General features: G+C 45.1%; 1 protein-coding gene across 3 annotated transcripts in view; it reads right to left on the bottom strand.

Annotated features, from left to right (window-relative positions):
- gfi1b (growth factor independent 1B transcription repressor) overlaps positions 1–22583 on the bottom strand; it is a 92116-nt gene that overhangs the window by 19018 nt on the left and 50515 nt on the right. For 2 of the 3 annotated variants that reach the window (XM_072488854.1, XM_072488856.1), the window contains exon 2: positions 6293–6416. In XM_072488854.1, the coding sequence (XP_072344955.1) occupies positions 6293–6416 (124 nt within the window). Of the gene's footprint in view, positions 1–6292; positions 6417–13089; positions 13356–22583 lie in introns of those variants that run through there. The other variant, XM_072488855.1, reaches the window with a different exon arrangement.

Below are 22583 nucleotides of genomic sequence, written 5' to 3'. Positions count from 1 at the left end.
GGCCAATCCACCTAGCCTGCACATCTTTGGGTTGTGGGGGTGAAACCCACGCAGACACGGGGAGAATGTGCAAACTCCACACGGACAGTGACCCAGGGCCGGGATTTGAACCCAGGTCCTCAGTGCCATTGACAGCAATGCTAGCCACTGTGCCATCGTGCTGCCCTCGAATGGATTGTTCTTGACTGTCAATCAAGCATCCTTTTCTCTCCAATACCCGATATTATTATGTTTAATGAAAAGGAGCTCAAAGGAAATTGTATATACTGTCTCCGGTGTTGCTCCCAGCTGTGTCATGGAGATTAAGCTTTCAATTCCTGGAAACTCGATGGCAATCCTGGAGGAGTTGGTGACAGTGATATGGAACTGGGAAATGGAATTGATAGAATTATGGCTTGTCCTTCGAGTGTGTGAACAAGCTCCAAAGCATTTAGAAGCACGCACTGAAACTGATCCAGAGTACCAAAGTTACACCAACAGATTTGTAACAACTTCAGAGAGTCGTGAAGACAGCCCAGTCCATCACCCGAACCTGCCTCCCATCCATTGACTCTATCCACACCTCCCGCTGCCTTGGGAAAGCGGGCAGCATAATCTTTTTTTTAAATATATATTTATTAAAGTTTTTCAACAAAACAAATTTTTTCCCCTTACAAACAATAAACCTCTCTCTTCCCCCCCGCCCCCCACCCCCGTAACCAAATAACACAAAATCACCCTGAGCAAGGTATATACATGGTAAGATGATATATTTACATAGCTTTATACACTGACTCTCTCCCATTCATGCCAGTTTGCGGGCAGCATAATCAAAGACCCCTCCCACCCGGCTTACTCACTCTTCCAACTTCTTCCATTGGGCAGGAGATACAGAAGTCTGAGAACACGCACGAACAGACTCAAAAACAGCTTCTTCCCCACTGTTACCAGACTCCTAAACGACCCTCTTATGGACTGACCTGATTAACACTACACCCCTGTACGCTTCACCCGATGCCGGTGTCTATGTATTTACATTGTGTATTTTGTGTTGCCCTATTATGTATTTTCTTTTCTTTTCATGTACTAAATGAGCTGCTCGCAGAAAAATACTTTTCGCTGTACCGGAACATGTGACAATAAACAAATCCAATCTGTTCCCTTGGTGTTACAAGGGAAAACCCCTGTCTGGATTTTGTTAGAATTTTGAATGGACTAACAAGGCAGGAAACACACAATGAACGGTAGGACCCTAGGAAGTCCAGTGGATCAGAGGGACCTTGGTGTACATGTCCATAGATTCCTGAAGGTCAGGTAGATTAGGTAGTTAAGAAGGCATATGGGAGGGCAGCACAGTGGCACAGTGGGTTAGCACTGCTGCCTCACGGGGCCGAGGTCCCAGGTTCGATCCCGGCTCTGGGTCACTGTCCATGTGGGGTTTGCACATTCTTCCCGTGTCTGCGTGGGTTTCGCCCCAGCCCAAAAGATGTGTTGGGTAGGTGGATTGGCCACGCTAAATTGCCCCTTAATTGGAAAAAATGAATTGGGTACTCTAAAAATTTTTTTTTAAGGCATATGGGACTTGCCTTTATTAGCCAAGGCATAGAATAGAAGAGCAGGGAGGTTATGCTGGAGCTGTGTAAAACGCTGGTTAGACCCCAGCTAGGGTATTGTGTGCAGTTCTGGTCGCCACACTATAGGAAGGAAGTGCTTGCACTAGAGCGGGTGCAAAAAAGATTCACCTGGGCTGGAGCGTTTCAGCTACGAAGAGAGTCTGGTGAGGCTGAGTTTGATTTCCTTGGTGCAGGTGAGGCTGACATAGGCAGGATTGATAGGAAGAAGCTTTCCCCTTTAGTAGAGGAGTCACTAACCAGGGGGCTTGGATTTAAGGTCAGGACAGGAGGGATAGAAGGTATTTGAGCAAAGACGTCTCCACCCAGAGGACGGTGGGAATCTGGAACTCGCTGCCTGAAAGGATGGGCGAGATGGGAACCCTCACAACATTTACGAAGCATTTAGATAAGCACTTGAAATGCCAAAGCGTACACGGCTACGGACCGAGTGCAGGGAATGGGATTGGAGTAGGTCGGTGCTTGACGGCTAGCACAGACACGATGGACTGAAGGCCACTTCCTGTGCTGTAAAACCCTACAACTCTAAAACTCCCATTGCCACTATCGCCGCAACCGAATAAAGTCAATGTGAGATGGAATTAAGGAGAAAAGACACCATTCCACAAATGAGATATTGAACGAATAGACAATGAGGACCCAATGTCCTGCTTGAATAACAGTAAGAAGTCTTACAGCACCAGGTTAAAGTCCAACAGGTTTGTTTCAAACACTAGCTTTCGGAGCACTGCTCCTTCCTCAGGTCCTGAAGGAGGAAGGAGCAGTGCTCCGAAAGCTAGTGATTTGAAACAAACCTGTTGGACTTTAACCTGGTGTTGTAAGACTTCTTACTGTGCTCACCCCAGTCCAACGCCGGCATCTCCACATCACTGCTTGAATAAGACTCATAAAGAGTATGTAAATGATTGAGAATTTAACTAGGTAACGAATTGTGATTACTTGGTTTTTTTTGCATTGTCATCACATTTTGGCATGATGCTGTTATGATAAAGCAATTATCTGTCTATCTATTTTTTTAAATTTAAAGTTCACAATTCTTTTTTTCCAATTAAGGGGCAATTTATTGTGTCCAGTCCACCTAGCCTGCACATCTTTGGGTTGTGGGGGTGAGACCCACGCAGACACGGGGAGAATGTGCAAACTCCACACGGACAGTGACCCAGGGCCGGGATCGAACCCGGGTCCTTGGCGCCGTAGGCAGCAGTGCTAGCCACTGTGCCACCATGCTGCCCACACTGTCTATCTCGGCACAGTAGCACAGTGATTAGTACTGCTGCTTCACAGTGCCAGGGGCCCAGGGTCGATTCTCGACTTGGGTCACAGCCTGTGGGAAGTCTGCACAATCTCCCCGTGTCTGCGGGGGTTTCCTCCGGATGCTCCGGTTTCCTCCCACAAGTCCCGAAAGACATGCTTGTTAGATGAATTGGGCATTCTGAATTCTCCCTCTGTGAACCCAAACAGGTGCCGGAGTCTGGGGACTAGGGGATTTCCACAGTAACTTCACTGCAGTGTTAATGTAAGCCTCCTTGTGACACTAATAATGATTTTTAAAAAATTATTCCTATGCGAGTTACAAAACCAATGCTCAGAGTGGACAGGGGAAGCCCTTAATCCATCTCCTTGCTTTTTCCAAAAAACAATTCAAATTGAATCCACAAGAGACACACAAGTTGCAGAAGTAAATAAAGCTTTAATGCACTAGAACTTTACCCCAGCACAAGTTGTTGATGCACAAGTTCTAAATTGCCCTTAGTGTCCAAGTTGCCCTTAGTGTTGGGTGGGGTTACTGGGGATAGGGTGGAGGTGTGGATCTTGGGTAGGGGGCTCTTTCCAAGAGCCGGTGCAGACTCGATGGGCTGAATGGCCTCCTTCTGCACTGTAAATTCTATGAAAAAAAAGTTCCAAGCTGAAAAGAACAGGTATTACACCTGATCGCAGAGATGATCACACTCTTGATCTTAGCCAGAATCTCTCCATCGATCTAGCTACATACATGCCCCACTCCACCCCCCACCCCCACTCCCCCACCACCTGACCCTGCCCTGGGTGAACCGGTTGCCTCTGGAGATCTGTTTCGTTGCCCTGTTTATGTTATAGATTGGAGCTCACTGACATACCAGGTTTATGCAAATCATGTTCCAACCCATTAGCAGTGGCTGCAGTTGGGAGTTAGGGTTTTCAGTCTCTCTGCCATGAAAGCACTGCTATAGGTGCTGATCGCAGGAAGATAATGGTCTCTGTGTTTACTGTTAGCAACCAAAACACAACTTCTGTTCCTTAAACCATCCCCCACTCCATTAAAAAAGATTAATAATAATCAGGACAGAGTTTATACATCAACAGGACTTGGTCGAGATTGTTTTTCTTGTCTTGGTTTTCCCCCTCGCCCAATGGCATTACTTTTCTGCCTGGCTCTTGCACACACCCAGCCAGTAGGGTTTCCAACTCTGATTGGATATATTCTTGTAGGTTTTAATCACATGATCTCCCCGCCACCCCCACACTCCAGCGATTGGTCACCTACCAGATCCAGCATCACAGAGCCTTGCCTTCCCACAGCCAATCAGAACGTGGTCAGACAATTATCCAATTGGTTGATGCTTAATGGTCAAACAACACCCCTCCACCCCCCCACCAGCAATTTCCAATATCGTTATCATTAATAACCCCAAGTATTCACAGAACATGAAAGAGTTTTTAATGACCTTAAGGCAGCTTTTCGTGCACCATTTTCCTGGAGTCCACTCTACAAGTGGCCGGATTCCTTCAAATCAGGGCAGCATGCGACCCGGTGGTGAGCACTGGGACTGCGGCGCTGAGGACCCGGGTTCGAATCCGGGGTCACTGTCCGTGTGGAGTTTGCGCATTCCCCCCATGTCTGCGTGGGATTCACCCCCACAACTCAAAGATGTGCAGGTTAGGTGGATTGGCCACGCTAAATTGCCCTTTAATTGGAAAAAAAAAATTGGGTATTCTAAATTTATATTTAAAAAAAAGATTCCTCCAAATCATTTTTCTAACTTACCGCGGTGGGATTTGAACTCACAGCCCAGGAGCATCCCAGAATTAACACTGGAGCCAAGGTTGCATATTAAACCTTGATGCCTATGACTAAGGAAAGTAATTCCGAGAATTCCAGGAAGAGATTGTCCTACTTCCTATGTCCACCAGCAGATAAATGGAGAGGACAAGAGATGGAGAGACAATGAGGAAGAGGGAACGTAGGAATATTGGAACAGGAGGAGGCCATTCAGCCCCTTCAGCCTGTTCCAGATTTCAAATGAGATCATGTTTTTTTTTTAAACTTTAGAGTACCCAATTAATTTTTTCCAATTAAGGGGCAATTTAGCGTGGCCAATCCACCTACCCTGCACATATTTTGTGTTGTGGGGGCGAAACCCACGCAAACAAGGGGAGAATGTCCAAACTCCGCACGGACAGTGACCCAGAGCTGGGATCGAACCTGGGACCTCAGTGCCAAGAGGCAGCAGCACTAACCACTGCGCCACCGTGCTGCTCAATGAGATCATGGTTAATCTGTGCCCTAACTTCCCTGGCTCCACGGTCTTTCAGACTCTATTGACAGCGATAATATGTCAATCTCAGATTTACAATTATGAGGCTAGCTACCAACTGCTGCTTCTTGGAGGAGAGCATTCCACACACCCATCGCCCTTTACAGGAAGATGTGCTTTCCTCAATGGTCTGACTTCAATTTGAAGGTTATCTTGCTTTGGCCTAGAATTTCTCCCCCCCCCCACCCCCCACTCCCCCCACCCCCCACTCCCCAATCCCCCCCCCCCAACCCCATCTCTCCCCCTGCAGAATGAGTGGGAAAGGATTCTCTCCACGGGCCCGAACACTCCTTCTGAGGCTATTATCTCTTTCCTGTGGTGCAATGCCCAGCACGATACACACTTTCTCCAGATGTACTCCAACCAGGGCTTTGTACAGCTGGAGCAAAACTTTGTCCGCTTTGTATTCTAGACTCTAGTTATAAAGGCTAACATTCCATAGAAGCCCTACTCTGCAGAAGGAGGCCATTCGGCCCATCGGCTTTGCATCGACCCTACGAAAGAGCAACCTACCTAGGTCCACCCCCCCCCGCCGCCCTATCCCCACAGCCCCACCTGACCTGCACATCTTTGGACACTAAGGGCAATTTAGCACGGCCAATCCACCTAACCTGCACATCTTTGGACTGTGGGAGGAAACAGGAGCACCCGGAGGAAACCCACGCACACACGGGGCGAAAGTGCAAACTCCACACAGACAGTGACCCGAGGCTACAATTGAAATTGGACCCGGGACCCTGGAGCTGTGAGGCAGCGGTGCTAGCCACGGTGCCACCATGCTGCCCTTTAGATCAATAATGCAGCCAGATGAAAAGCAAAGGGCGCGGAGAGACACAAAAAAGACAATGTTGGAAAGTCAAAGAGGAACAAAAAGAGGAAGAGTGAGAGGAAGAAATGATAAAAGATCCAAATGTCGATACAAGATAGGGAGGAATAGTGTGACAGAGGGAGATGGAGCATGAGCGAGGTGGAGCCTCAGAGGGGGTAATGATATAATTAGCTGATGAATTCCCCCTCCTCCGCCCCACCGTAACATTATTACCCACATGTCCACAGTTACACAGGATAATACATCTCACATTGTCCACATCCTCGGGGGGAACTCACAGATTGGAGGTGATGGTACCGGCTCCAGTTTGGGACACACTTCATCCTCGGTGCACCGGGGCTGGTGATAGGTGTTTGCTTTCTTTATTTTCACCAAGAATGATCGTGGCATTGTTTCAGATCGCTGGAAAATTGGGGAGGGGGGAGAGAGAATGGAGCAAATAAAGAATCATGAATTGAAACGGCCAAAAACAAGATACGATGCAGCATTTGGCCGTCCTAACCTAACGCATAGAGGCACCCAATGATCCGCGTCAATGCACACACCCCTCACCCGCCTTTAACTCTAGCGAGGAATTCATTCCACGTGTTGATTGGAGAAGGTGAAGAGATTTTAAATTCATTCTTTGTCTTTAAATACATTTTTGTTTTTCAAATTTAGAGTACCCAATTATTTTGTTTCCCAATTAAATTTAGCGTGGCCAATCCACCTGCCCTGCACATCTTTGTGTGGGGGCGAGGCCCACGCAGACACGGGGAGAATGTGCAAACTCCACACGGACAGTGACCCGGGGCCGGGATCGAACCCGGGTCCTCTGCGCCACGAGGCAGCCGTGCTAACCCACTGCGCCACCGTGCCGCCCTTTACATTCATTCATGGGTTGTGGGCGTCGTTGGTTGCTCCAGCATCTATTGTCCATCCCGAATTACCCTTGAACTGAGCGGTTTGCTCAACCATTTCAGAGGGCAGTGCGGAGTCGACCACATTGCTGTGGGTCTGGAGTCACGTGTAGGTCAGACCAGGTAAGGGCGGCAGATTTCTTTCCGTAGAGGACATTAGCGAACCAGATGGGACTGTACAACAATCAACAATGGTTTCATCATTAGATTTCAGATTTTTTTTTACTGAATTCAATTTCACCACCTGCTGTGGTGGGGTAGATCTACAAAGCATTGCTCTGGGTCTCTGGGCTGGCGACATTATCACTGCACCACCGCCTCCATCCGCATTAGAATGGAAGCAGGGAGATAGGTCCAAATTACATAGAGAGACTGGGATTGTTATTCTTAGAGCTGAGGAGGTAAAGAGAAGATTATTCTGGGAGATTAAGTAAGGAGAATCTTTCTGGGCGGCAGGGTGGCGCAGTGGTTAGAACTGCTGCCTCACAGCACCGAGGATGTGGGTTTGAATCCCGGCCCCCGGGTCACTGTCCGTGTGGAGTTTGCATATTCTCCCCGTGTCTGCGTGGGTTTCACCCCCACAACCCAAAGATTATCATAGAATTTACAGTGCAGAAGAAGGCCATTCGGCCCATCGAGTCTGCACCGGCTCTTGGAAAGAGCACCCTACCCAAGGTCAACACCTCCACCCTATCCCCATAACCCAGTAACCCCACCCAACACTAAGGGCAATTTTGGACACTAAGGGCAATTTATCATGGCCAATCCACCTAACCTGCACATCTTTGGACTGTGGGAGGAAACCGCAGCACCCGGAGGAAACCCACGCACACACGGGGAGGATGTGCAGACTCCGCACAGACAGTGACCCAAGCCGGAATCGATGTGCAGGTTAGGTGGATTGGCCACGCTAAAATGCCCCTCAATTGGTAAAAAAATATTTTTTTAAAAGGAGAAACTGTTTCTGGTGATATGGGCAATGGTGACCAGGGGAGAGTGATTTAAAATATTTGTCAAAGGACATGGGGAGATGATTTATTTTTCAAACGCAGCGAGCGGTCAGCTGGAAGGTATGCCTGAAAGGGCGGTGGAAGCAGATTCAATAGGAAATACAAAAGGAAATTAGATAAAGACTTGAAAAGGAAGGCAAATGCAGTGGTATGGGGAAAGAGTAAGCAGAGCTCTTTCAAAGGGCCAGCACGGATACAATGGGCCGAATAGCCTCTTACTGTGTTTCTGATTCTGCTTGTCAGCCCTTGACTGCGTCCCATTCCACCACCACCTCCACTGCCAGGAGTGGGGAGAAGGGGAGACAATATGGTGGAGAATATTGGCAAAACTATATCATGTTCAAATAAAATTCCTCCCTGGGGTGCCTGATTTCCTTTTTAACTTCCTGTCTTTTTTCCTTTCACCCCCCTCCCCCCCCCACCCCAATCCCAGCGGAAGTGAATTGACAGAATGGGAAATTCAAGGATTTTTCTGGGAATTTCTGACACGCTCGCATCCCAATGTATTTCAGGACAATTTGTGGTTTTTCTGTTCGCACACCCGTCAAAGGCTGGAGCTCCGGAAAAAATAAAACAGGAAAGCTACTGCGACAACAGAATTTGGCCTTAACACATGGCCGCGCGGCGGAGAGCACTGACAGTTTCACAAACAGGCATTGAACCCTGCATTGAAATTCCATCGATAGCCTGCAATATTCCCCAGGCAATTGAGGAAATTTGAATGGGGAGTATGGTGTACCTGATTTAGCTATGCATTCTTGATTGGGAAGGGGTCCCTAACTGAATATGTTTCCCATAATGGATGGGGTGGTCCAGCCCCATCGGCCCAGAGACCAGAAACGCCCGCCCAAGGTCAACGGAACTTTCAATAGCCCGTCAGATTTCCCGTCCCACTTCTGACAATTCCCGCAGGCGGGACCGAAAGTTGTACCCTCCATGGGTGGACTGGAGTCCATAATTTGGTAGGAGACTTTATCTGGGTAGATAGTCATTAGGTAGAGTCAATAATTGGGTTAGGAGCCCACCATATTATTGGACCTTCCTGAGCTCAGGGCATTTCCTGGCTTTTCCCTGCAGATATTAATTAAGACTCCCAAAGCTCATGGTGTAGGGGGGGGGTAACATATTGTCCTGGATTGAAGATTGGCTAGCTAACAGGAAAGAGGTGGCATCAATGGGCAGGGTGTGACGAGCGGTGTGCCACAGGGATCAGTGCTGGGGCCTCAACTTTTTTACAATTTATAGAAATGAGACTTGGATGAAGGAACTGAAGGTATGTTTGCTCAATTTATTGACCACATAAAGATAGGCAGGGAAGTAAATTGTGAAGAGGACGTAAGGAGACTACAAAGGAAAATTGATAGGTAAGTGAGTAAATCTGCCAACTGGAGTCTCATGTGAGCAAATGAAATTGTCCATTCTGGCAGGAAAATTAAAAAAGCTTATTGTCTAAATGGTGAGAGATTGCAAAGCTCGGAGGTGCAGAGGGACCTGGGTGGTCTAGTGCATGAATCACAAAAGGATAGTACTCAGGGACAGCAAGTGATTAGGAAAGCTAATAGAATGTTTTTTTTGTTTTTTTATTTATTTATAAATTTAGCGTACCCAATTCATTTTTTTTCCAATTAAGGGGCAATTTAGCGTGTTCAATCCACCTACCTTGCATATCTTTTTAGGTTGTGGGGGAGAAACCCACGCAAACACGGGGAGAATGTGCAAACTCCACACGGACAGTGACCCAGAGCCGGGATTGAACCTGGGACCTCGGCGCCGTGAGGCAACAGGGCTAACCACTGCACTACCGTGTTGCCTGAAGCTAATAGAATGTTATTGATTATTGTGAGGGGCATTGATTACAAAAGTAGGGAGGTTTTGCTTCAGTTGTTGGTGAGGCCACATCTGGAGTGCTGTGTACAGCATTGGTCTCCTTATCTAAGGAAAGACGTAAATGTGTTAGAAACAGTTCAGAGAAACTTTACTAGACTGATACCAGGAATGGGCGGGTTGTTTTATGAGGGAAGGTTGGAGAGATTAGGTTTGTATCCATTAGCGTATAGAAGAGTAACTGGCGACTTGGTCGAAACTTTTAAGATCCTGAGGGGTATTGACAGGGTAGATAGACAGGAGGATGTTTCCTCTTGTCGGAGAATCAAGAATCAGGGGGCACTGTTTAAAAATAAGCGATCACCCATTTGCGACAGAGATGAGGAGAAATATTTTGCTCTCAGAGAGTCGTGAGTGTCTGGAACTTTCTTCCTCAACTGGCAGTGGAAGCAGAATCTTTGAATATTTGTGAAGCAGAGCTGGGTAGATTCTTGATTAGCTAGGGGGTGAAAGGCTATTGAGGAATGTGAGTCTGAGGTTGCAATCAGATCAGCTACCATCTTATCCGATGGGGGTGCAGGCTCAAGGGGTCAAGTGGCTTCCTCCTGCTCTTAATTCAAAGTTCGCACGGGGAGCTTTGCACAGAGTAATGGTATTACACTGGAGTAGTAATCTGGAGACCCAGGAAATAGGGTGGACAGTGAGAGCCTTTTTCCTTGGATGGTGGTGTCTAGCACGAGGGGACATAACTTTAAATTGAGGGGAGATAGATATAGGACAGATGTCAGAGGTAGGTTCTTTACTCAGAGAGTAGTAAGGGCGTGGAATGCCCTGCCTGCAACAGTAGTGGACTCGCCAACACTAAGGACGTTCAAATGGTCATTGGATAGACATATGGACGATAAGGGAATAGTGTAGATGGGCTTTAGAGTGGTTTCACAGGTCGGCACAACATCGAGGGCCGAAGGGCCTGTACTGCGCTGTAATGTTCTATGTTCTATGGTTTATGTTCTATGTTCTAATGTTCTGGGGAACTGTGTTCAAATCCCACTCTGGAAAATGATGAAATTTGAAGTTAATTTTTTTTAAAATCTGAAATTAAAGAAAAGTTTAGCGATGACCATGGAACCAGTGCCGATTGTTGTAAAAACACACCTGGCTCCCTGATGAAGGAAATCTGCCGTCTTTACCTAGTCTGGCCCACATGTGACTGCAGACCCACAACAATGTGGTTGACTCCGAAATGCCCTCTGAAATAGCCTAGCAAGCCACTCACGGGCAATTAGGAATGTGCAAGACATGCTGGCCGAGCCAGCAATGCTCACATCCAATGAACTTTAAAAAAAAAGAAAAATTGTGTCATTTAAACAAGGGAGTGTCTGATAAACAATCCCCACATCCTCAAAAACAATATTCAGCGTCAAAGCAAAGTTGTCAATATTAATCCATTATCGACCCTGCTGTCTCACGGCGCCGAGGACCCAGGTTCGATCCCGGCTCTGGGTCACTGTCCGTGTGGAGTTTGCACATTCTCCCCGTGTTTGCGTGGGTTTCACCCCCACAGCCCAAAAGATGCGCAGGCTAGGTGGATTGGCCACGCTAAATTGTCCCTGAATTGGAAAAAAATGAATTGGGTATTCTAAATTTTTTTTAAAAATTAATCCATTATCGCATTTGCTTCTTTTAACTCATAAACTGGGAACAGGTGAGAGAGACTGGGATTGGGAGAGGTTTTCATTGGGAAAGACACTGGGATTGGGAGAGACTGGGAATAGAGTGAGTCTGAGATTGGGATTGGAGAGACTGGGATTAGAGCGAGATTGGAATTGAGGGGACTGGGATTGATGAGTGACTGGGATTGGTGGGAAGATTTGCATTGGGAGGGGCTGGGATTAGAGAGACAGGGATTGGTGGGGAGATTGGTATTGGGAGGGAGCGGAATTAGAAAGAGACTGGGATTGGAGAGACTGAGATTAAAGAGACATTGGGATGGGATTGGAGAGAGAATTTGCTCTTCATGGCCTTGTCCAAATTTAAATGTTATGTTAACCTTTTTCAAACTATTGAAATGCATCCACAGATCAATCATTTTCAAATTTGGAATTTGCAAGCCCGTACTAACCCCATTTTTCACTCGTATAACCCTACAATAGTTTATTTGAAATCTAGCCTACCCACACACAAGTCCTAAGTAATCTGGGGGCTGGGATTGGTGAGAGACTGAGATTGTGATTCGGGCAGCACGGTAGCACAGTGGTTAGCATAGTTGCTTCACAGCGCCAGGGTCCCAGGTTCGATTCCTGGTTGGGTCACTGTCTGTGCGGAGTCTGCACGTTCTCCCCGGGTCTGCGTGGGTTTCCTCCGGGTGCTCCGGTTTCCTCCCACAGTCCAAAGATGTGCGGGTTAGGTGGATTGGCCATGCTAAATTGCCCTTAGTGTCCAGAAAATGTTAAATCGGGGTTACTGGTTATGGGGATAGAGTAGATACATGGGCTTCAGTAGGGTGCTCTTTGTAAGGGCCGGTGCAGACTCGATGGGCCGAATGGCCTCCTTCTGCACTGTAAGTTCTATGATTCTATAATTCTATTTGAGGGGAGATTGGTATTGGGACGGACTGGGATTAGCGAGAGAGTGGGATTGGAGAGAGTGTGATTAGAGAGAGTCTGTGATTGGTGAAGAGATTGTAATTGGGATTGAGAGAGACTGGGATTTAAGAGACTGGGATGGGGAGAGTGGATTTGAGAAGAGAGGCTGGTATTGGATAGACTGGGATTAGAGAGTCTGGGATTGGTGGAGAGACTGGGATTGGGAGAGACTGCGATTGGGACGAGAGGCTGGAATTGGAGGGACTGGGAGTTTGGGAGTGAGACTGGAATTGGGGAAAGACTGGGATTTGGGAGAGAGGCTGGAATTGGGAGAGAGGCTGGAATTGGGAGAGAGACAGGGATTAGTGAAAGACGGGATTGGGAGAGAGAGACTGGGATTTGGGAAGGCTGGAATTGGGAGAGAGAGACTGGGATTTGGGAAGGCCGGGATTGGTTTATCACTTGGACTAAACTCTGGCTCTGGGATCTGAGAATAGGGAATCGGATTCGCTTCAAACGGATCGCTAGCTGTCCAGCTATCCTGTGAACAGGATGAAGTCCAATAGACACAGAACAAGTTTAAAAGTCTCCTGTGTTTCGGTACAGCTGAACACACTGGATATATGTAATATCAATCAGTAAATATTTATCAATGACATTGAAAGACATCTGCTTAGAGTCAAGATGTTTCCTTTAAGCTGTTTTGAAATCTCTATTTGCTAATCCCTGTCCCGCCTGTAATCCCTGGAATACTCACCTTGTGGGCTGGACCGGGAGCTGCTCCGGGAAAGTCCTGCTCCGGGAATCTCCTGCTCAATCTGAAGCCGGACTGCCAACTCCCGGAGCTGCTGCGCTGAACTCTCTCTCTCTCCACAGCTGCTGCTGTCTCTGTGCCGCTCACTCTGTGTCTTACCAGCACTTTGTCCCCCGTGCTTCACTCTCTTGCCTTTTCTCTTTCTAACCCGCCCTGATTTTTCAATCTGATAATTATTTTCCCCGCAAATCTGTTTTCTGGGAGTCACGCCTTGGCCAATAGGAAAAGAGAGATGTGGAAAGCTAGTTACAGAGAGAGTGACAGAGAGAGAGTTGCACAGAGTTACAGAGAGAGAGACACACAGAGTTACAGAGAGAGTTACACAGAGTTAAAGATAGAGAGTTACACAGAGTTAAAGATAGAGAGTTACACAGAGTTACAGAGAGAGAGTTACACAGAATTACAGAGAGAGAGTTACACAGAATTACAGAGAGAGAGTTACACAGAGTTACAGAGAGAGAGTTACACAGAATTACAGAGAGAGAGTTACACAGAATTACAGAGAGAGAGTTACACAGAGTTACAGAGAGAGAGTTACACAGAGTTACAGAGAGAGAGTTACACAGAATTACAGAGAGAGAGTTACACAGAGTTACAGAGAGAGAGGTACACAGAGTTACAGAGAGAGAGTTACACAGAATTACAGAGAGAGAGTTACACAGAGTTACAGAGAGAGAGTTACACAGAATTACAGAGAGAGAGTTACACAGAATTACAGAGAGAGAGTTACACAGAGTTACAGAGAGAGAGTTACACAGAGTTACAGAGAGAGAGTTACACAGAATTACAGAGAGAGAGTTACACAGAATTACAGAGAGAGAGTTACACAGAATTACAGAGAGAGAGTTACACAGAGTTACAGAGAGAGAGTTACACAGAGTTACAGAGAGAGAGTTACACAGAATTACAGTGAGAGAGTTACACAGAATTACAGAGAGAGAGTTACACAGAATTACAGAGAGAGAGTTACACAGAGTTACAGAGAGAGAGTTACACAGAATTACAGAGAGAGAGTTACACAGAATTACAGAGAGAGAGTTACACAGAATTACAGAGAGAGAGTTACACAGATACAGAGAGAGAGTTACACAGAGTTACAGAGAGAGAGTTACACAGAGCTACAGAGAGAGAGTTACACAGAGCTACAGAGAGAGAGTTACACAGAGTTACAGAGAGAGAGTTATACAAAGCAACAGAGAGTTACACAGAGTTACAGAGAGAGAGTTACACAGAGCTACAGAGAGAGAGTTACACAGAGTTACAGAGAGAGAGTTACACAGAGTTACAGAGAGAGAGTTACACAGAGTTACAGAGAGAGAGTTACAGAGAGAGAGTTACACAGAGTTACAGAGAGAGAGTTACACAGAATTACAGAGAGAGAGTTACACAGAGTTACAGAGAGAGAGTTACACAGAGTTACAGAGAGAGAGTTACACAGAGTTACAGAGAGAGAGTTACACAGAGTTACAGATAGAGAGTTACAGAGAGAGAGTTACACAGAGAGAGTTACACAGAGCTACAGAGAGAGAGTTACACAGAGCTACAGAGAGAGAGTTACACAGAGCTACAGAGAGAGAGTTACACAGAGCTACAGAGAGAGAGTTAAACAGAATTACAGAGAGAGAGTTACACAGAGTTACAGAGAGAGAGTTACAGAGAGTTACAGAGAGAGAGTTACACAGAGCTACAGAGAGAGAGTCATACAGAGCAACAGAGAGAGAGTTACACAGAGTAACAGAGAGAGTTACACAGAGTTACAGAGAGAGTTACACAGAGTTACAGAGAGAGAGGTACACAGAGTTACAGAGAGAGAGGTACACAGAGTTACAGAGAGAGAGTTACACAGAGTTACAGAGAGAGAGTTACACAGAGCTACAGAGAGAGAGTTACACAGAGTTAGAGAGAGAGAGTTACACAGAGATACAGAGAGAGAGTTACACAGAGATACAGAGAGAGAGTTACACAGAGATACAGAGAGAGAGGTACACAGAGTTAGAGAGAGAGAGTTACACAGAATTACAGAGAGAGAGTTACACAGAGTTACAGAGAGAGAGTTACACAGATTTACAGAGAGAGAGTTACAGAGAGAGAGTTACAGAGAGTTACAGAGAGAGAGTTACACCGACTTACAGAGAGAGAGTTACACAGAGCCACAGAGAGAGAGTTACACAGAGCCACAGAGAGAGAGTTACACAGAGTTACAGAGAGAGAGTTACACAGAGCTACAGAGAGAGAGTTACACAGAGCTACAGAGAGAGAGTTACACAGAGCTACAGAGAGAGAGTTACACAGAGTTACAGAGAGAGAGTTACACAGAATTACAGAGAGTTACACAGAGTTACAGAGAGAGAGAGTTATACAGAGTTACAGAGAGAGAGTTACACAGAGTTACAGAAAGAGAGTTACACAGAATTACAGAGAGAGAGTTACACAGAGTTACACAGAGTTACAGAGAGAGTTACACAGAGTTACAGAGAGAGTTACACAGAGTTACAGAGAGAGAGTTATACAGAGTTACAGAGAGAGAGTTACACAGAGCTACAGAGAGAGAGTTACACAGAGCTACAGAGAGAGAGTTACACAGAGCTACAGAGAGAGAGTTACACAGAGCTACAGAGAGAGAGTTACACAGAGCTACAGAGAGAGAGTTACACAGAGCTACAGAGAGAGAGTTACACAGAGCTACAGCGAGAGAGTTAAACAGAGTTACAGAGAGAGAGTTACAGAGAGAGAGTTACAGCGAGTTACAGAGAGTTACAGAGAGAGTTACAGAGAGAGTTACACAGAATTACAGGGAGAGAGTTACACAGAGTTACAGAGAGAGTTAAAGAGAGAGAGTTACACAGAGTTACACAGAGTTACACAGAGTTACAGAGAGAGAGTTAAAGAGAGAGAGTTACACAGAGTTACAGAGAGAGAGTTACAGAGAGTTAGAGAGTTACAGAGAGCTAGAGAGAGCTAGAGAGAGCTAGAGAGAGTTACAGAGAGTTACAGAGAGTTACAGAAAGTTACAGAGAGAGTTACACAGAATTACAGAGAGAGAGATACACAGAGAGAGAGAGTTACACAGAGTTACAGAGAGAGAGTTAAAGAGAGAGAGTTACACAGAGTTACAGAGAGTTACAGAGAGAGAGTTCCACAGAGTTACAGAGAGAGAGTTCCACAGAGTTACAGAGAGAGAGTTCCACAGAGTTACAGAGAGAGAGTTACAGAGAGAGAGTTACACAGAGAGATTGAGTTCCACAGAGTTACAGTGAGAGAGTCACACAGAGTTACAGAGAGAGAGTTACAGAGAGAGAGTCACACAGAGTTACACAGAGTTACAGAGAGTTACAGAGAGTTACAGAGAGTTACAGAGAGTTACAGAGAGAGAGTTACACAGATTTACAGAGAGAGAGTTACACAGAGTTACAGAGAGAGAGTTACAGAGAGAGAGTTACACAGAGAGATTGAGTTACACAGAGCTACAGAGAGAGAGTTACACAGAGCTACAGAGAGAGAGTTACACAGAGCTACAGAGAGAGAGTTACACAGAGCTACAGAGAGAGAGTTACACAGAGCTACAGAGAGAGAGTTACACAGAGCTACAGAGAGAGAGTTACACAGAATTACAGAGAGAGAGTTACACAGAATTACAGAGAGTTACACAGAGTTACAGGAGAGAGTTACACAGAGCTACAGAGAGAGAGTTACACAGAGTTACAGAGAGAGAGTATTACAGAGTTACAGAGAGAGAGTATTACAGAGTTACAGAGAGAGAGTTACAGAGAGTTACAGAGAGAGAGTTACAGAGAGTTACAGAGAGAGAGTTACAGAGAGTTACAGAGAGTTACAGAGAGAGTTACACAGAATTACAGAGAGAGAGATACACAGAGTTACAGAGAGAGAGTTACACAGAGTTACAGAGAGAGAGTTACAGAGAGAGAGTTACACAGAGTTACAGAGAGAGAGTTACAGAGAGAGAGTTACACAGAGTTACACAGAGTTACACAGAGTTACACAGAGTTACACAGAGTTACACAGAGAGAGTTACACAGAGAGAGAGAGTTACACAGAATTACAGAGAGTTACACAGAGCTACAGAGAGAGAGTAACACAGATACAGAGAGAGAGTTACACAGAGTTACAGAGAGAGAGTTACAGAGAGTTACAGAGAGAGTTACAGAGAGAGTTACAGAGAGAGTTACAGAGAGAGTTACAGAGAGAGTTACAGAGAGAGTTACAGAGAGAGTTACAGAGAGAGTTACAGAGAGAGTTACAGAGAGAGTTACAGAGAGAGTTAAAGAGAGAGTTAAAGAGAGAGAGTTACACAGAGTTACACAGAGTTACACAGAGTTACACAGAGTTACACAGAGAGAGTTACACAGAGTTACAGAGAGAGAGTTAAAGAGAGAGAGTTACACAGAGTTACAGAGAGTTACAGAGAGAGAGTTCCACAGAGTTACAGAGAGAGAGTTACACAGAGCTACAGAGAGAGAGTTACACAGAGTTACAGAGAGTTACAGAGAGTTACAGAGAGTTACAGAGAGTTACAGAGAGTTACAGAGAGTTACAGAGAGAGAGTTACAGAGAGTTACACAGAGTTACAGAGAGTTACACAGAGTTACAGAGAGTTACACAGAGTTACACAGAGTTACAGAGAGTTACAGAGAGTTACACAGAGTTACAGAGAGTTACAGAGAGTTACAGAGAGTTACAGAGAGTTACAGAGAGAGAGTTACACAGAGTTACACAGAGAGAGTTACAACAGAGTTACACAGAGAGAGTTACACAGAGTTACAGAGAGAGAGTTACACAGAGTTACAGAGAGAGAGTTACAGAGAGAGAGTTACACAGAGTTACAGTGAGAGAGTCACACAGAGTGACAGAGAGAGAGTTACACAGACTTACAGAGAGAGAGTTACACAGAGCTACAGAGAGAGAGTTACACAGAGCTACAGAGAGAGAGTATTACAGAGTTACAGAGAGAGAGTTACACAGAGTTACAGAGAGAGAGTTACAGAGAGTTACAGAGAATTACAGAGACTTACAGAGAGAGTTACAGAGAGAGTTACAGAGAATTACAGAGAGAGAGACACACAGAGTTATAGAGAGAGTGTTACACAGAGTTACAGAGAGAGAGTTACAGAGAGAGAGTTAAAGAGAGAGAGTTACACAGAGATACACAGAGTTACACAGAGTTACACAGAGTTACACAGAGTTACACAGAGTTACACAGAGAGAGTTACACAGAGAGAGAGAGTTACACAGAATTACAGAGAGTTACACAGAGTTACAGGAGAGAGTTACACAGAGCTACAGAGAGAGAGTTACACAGATACAGAGAGAGAGTTACACAGAGTTACAGAGAGAGAGTTACACAGAGTTACAGAGAGTTACAGCGAGTTACAGCGAGTTACAGAGAGAGTTACAGAGAGAGTTACAGAGAGAGTTACAGAGAGAGTTACAGAGAGAGTTACAGAGAGAGTTACAGAGAGAGTTACAGAGAGAGTTACAGAGAGAGTTACAGAGAGAGTTACAGAGAGAGTTACAGAGAGAGTTACAGAGAGAGTTACAGAGAATTACAGAGAGAGAGTTACACAGAGTTACAGAGAGAGTTACACAGAGTTACAGAGAGAGAGTTACAGAGAGAGAGTTACAGAGAGTTACAGAGAGAGAGTTAAAGAGAGAGAGTTACACAGAGATACACAGAGTTACACAGAGTTACACAGAGTTACACAGAGTTACACAGAGTTACACAGAGAGAGTTACACAGAGAGAGAGAGTTACACAGAATTACAGAGAGTTACACAGAGTTACAGGAGAGAGTTACAGAGAGAGTTACAGAGAGAGTTACAGAGAGAGTTACAGAGAGAGTTACAGAGAGAGTTACAGAGAGAGTTACAGAGAGAGTTACAGAGAGAGTGTTACACAGAGTTACAGAGAGAGTTACACAGAGTTACAGAGAGAGAGTTACAGAGAGAGAGTTACACAGAGTTACAGTGAGAGAGTCACACAGAGTGACAGAGAGAGAGTTACACAGACTTACAGAGAGAGAGTTACACAGAGTTACAGGAGAGAGTTACACAGAGCTACAGAGAGAGAGTTAGACAGAGTTACAGAGAGAAGGTTACACAGAGTTACAGAGAGAAGGTTACACAGAGTTACACAGAGAGAGTTACAGAGAGTTACAGAGATAGAGTTCCACAGAGTTACAGAGATAGAGTTCCACAGAGTTACAGAGAGAGATTTACACAGAGTTACAGAGAGAGAGTTACACAGAGAGAGAGAGTTACAGAGAGAGAGAGTTACAGAGAGTTACAGAGAGAGAGTTACACAGAATTACAGAGAGTTACACAGAGTTACAGGAGAGAGTTACACAGAGCTACAGAGAGAGAGTTACACAGATACAGAGAGAGAGTTACACAGATACAGAGAGAGAGTTACACAGATACAGAGAGAGAGTTACACAGATACAGAGAGAGAGTTACACAGCGTTACAGAGAGAGAGTTACACAGAGTTACAGAGATACAGAGAGAGAGTTACACAGAGTTACAGAGATACAGAGAGAGAGTTACACAGAGTTACAGAGATACAGAGAGAGAGTTACACAGAGTTACAGAGAGAGAGTTACACAGAGTTACAGAGATACAGAGAGAGAGTATTACAGAATTACAGAGAGAGAGTTACACAGAGTTACAGCGAGTTACAGCGAGTTACAGAGAGTTACAGCGAGTTACAGCGAGTTACAGCGAGTTACAGAGAGTTACAGAGAGAGTTACAGAGAGTTACAGAGAGAGTTACAGAGAGAGTTACAGAGAGAGTTACACAGAATTACAGAGAGAGAGATACACAGAGTTACAGAGAGAGAGTTACAGAGAGAGAGTTACACAGAGTTACAGAGAGAGAGTTAAAGAGAGAGAGTTACACAGAGTTACACAGAGTTACACAGAGTTACACAGAGTTACACAGAGTTACAGAGAGAGAGTTACACAGAGTTACAGAGAGAGAGTTACAGAGAGAGAGTTACACAGAGAGAGAGAGTTACACAGAATTACAGAGAGTTACACAGAGTTACAGAGAGAGAGTTACACAGAGCTACAGAGAGAGAGTTACACAGAGCTACAGAGAGAGAGTTACACAGAGCTACAGAGAGAGAGTTACACAGATACAGAGAGAGAGTTACAGCGAGTTACAGAGAGAGTTACAGAGAGAGTTACAGAGAGAGTTACAGAGAGAGTTACAGAGAGAGTTACAGAGAGAGTTACAGAGAGAGTTACAGAGAGAGTTACAGAGAGAGTTAGAGAGAGTTAAAGAGAGAGAGTTACACAGAGTTACACAGAGTTACACAGAGAGAGTTACACAGAGAGAGTTACACAGAGAGAGTTACACAGAGAGAGTTACACAGAGAGAGTTACACAGAGAGAGTTACACAGAGAGAGTTACACAGAGAGAGTTACACAGAGTTACACAGAGTTACACAGAGAGAGTTAAAGAGAGATAGTTACAGAGAGAGTTACAGAGAGAGTTACAGAGAGAGTTACAGAGAGAGTTACAGAGAGAGTTACAGAGAGAGTTACAGAGAGAGTTACAGAGAGAGTTACAGAGAGAGTTACAGAGAGAGTTACAGAGAATTACAGAGAGAGAGTTACACAGAGTTACAGAGAGAGAGTTACAGAGAGAGAGTTACACAGAGTTACAGAGAGAGAGTTACAGAGAGAGAGTTACACAGAGTTACACAGAGAGAGTTACACAGAGAGAGTTACACAGAGTTACACAGAGAGAGTTACACAGAGTTACACAGAGAGAGTTACACAGAGTTACACAGAGAGAGTTACACAGAGAGAGTTACACAGAGTTACAGAGAGAGAGTTAAAGAGAGAGAGTTACAGAGAGTTACAGAGAGTTACAGAGAGTTACTGAGAGTTACAGAGAGTTACAGAGAGAGAGTTCCACAGAGTTACAGAGAGAGAGTTCCACAGAGCTACAGAGAGAGAGTTCCACAGAGCTACAGAGAGAGAGTTACACAGAGCTACAGAGAGAGAGTTACACAGAGCTACAGAGAGAGAGTTACACAGAGCTACAGAGAGAGAGTTACACAGAATTACAGAGAGTTACACAGAGTTACAGTGAGAGTTACACAGAGTTACAGAGAGAGAGTTGCACAGAGTTACAGAGAGAGAGTTACAGAGAGAGAGTTACACAGAGAGAGAGAGTTACAGAGTGACAGAGAGAGAGTTACACAGACTTACAGAGAGAGAGTTACACAGAGTTACAGGAGAGAGTTACACAGAGCTACAGAGAGAGAGTTACACAGAGCTACAGAGAGAGTTACAGAGAGAGTTACAGAGAGAGTTACAGAGAGAGTTACAGAGAGAGTTACAGAGAGAGTTACAGAGAGAGTTACAGAGAGAGTTACAGAGAGAGTTACAGAGAGAGAGTTACACAGAGTTACAGAGAGAGAGTTACAGAGAGAGAGTTACACAGAGCTACAGAGAGAGAGTTACAGAGAGAGAGTTACACAGAGTTACACAGAGAGAGTTACACAGAGAGAGTTACACAGAGAGAGTTACACAGAGAGAGTTACACAGAGAGAGTTACACAGAGAGAGTTACACAGAGAGAGTTACACAGAGAGAGTTACACAGAGAGAGTTACACAGAGTTACACAGAGAGAGTTACACAGAGTTACACAGAGAGAGTTACACAGAGTTACAGAGAGAGAGTTACACAGAGTTAAAGAGAGATAGTTACAGAGTTACACAGAGTTACACAGAGTTACACAGAGTTACACAGAGTTACACAGAGAGAGTTACACAGAGTTACACAGAGAGAGTTACACAGAGTTACACAGAGAGAGTTACACAGAGTTACACAGAGAGAGTTACACAGAGTTACACAGAGAGAGTTACACAGGGTTACACAGAGAGAGTTACACAGAGAGAGTTACACAGAGTTACACAGAGAGAGTTACACAGAGTTACAGAGAGAGAGTTAAAGAGAGAGAGTTACAGAGAGTTACAGAGAGTTACACAGAGTTACACAGAGTTACACAGAGCTACAGAGAGCTACAGAGAGAGAGTTACACAGAGCTACAGAGAGAGAGTTACACAGAGCTACAGAGAGAGAGTTACACAGAATTACAGAGAGTTACACAGAGTTACAGTGAGAGTTACACAGAGTTACAGAGAGAGAGTTGCACAGAGTTACAGAGAGAGAGTTAAAGAGAGAGAGTTACACAGAGTTACAGTGAGAGAGTTACACAGAATTAGAGAGAGAGAGTTACACAGAATTACAGAGAGAGAGTTACACAGAGTTACAGAGAGTTACAGAGAGAGAGATCCACAGAGCGACAGAGAGAGAGTTACACAGAGTTACAGAGAGAGAGTTACACAGAATTACAGAGAGAGAGTTACACAGAATTACAGAGAGAGAGTTACACAGAGTTACAGAGAGAG

The sequence above is a fragment of the Scyliorhinus torazame genome, chromosome 22, assembly GCF_047496885.1.
Source record: "Scyliorhinus torazame isolate Kashiwa2021f chromosome 22, sScyTor2.1, whole genome shotgun sequence".
Taxonomy (NCBI): domain Eukaryota; kingdom Metazoa; phylum Chordata; class Chondrichthyes; order Carcharhiniformes; family Scyliorhinidae; genus Scyliorhinus; species Scyliorhinus torazame.
This window is presented reverse-complemented; position numbering and strand designations above follow the sequence as displayed.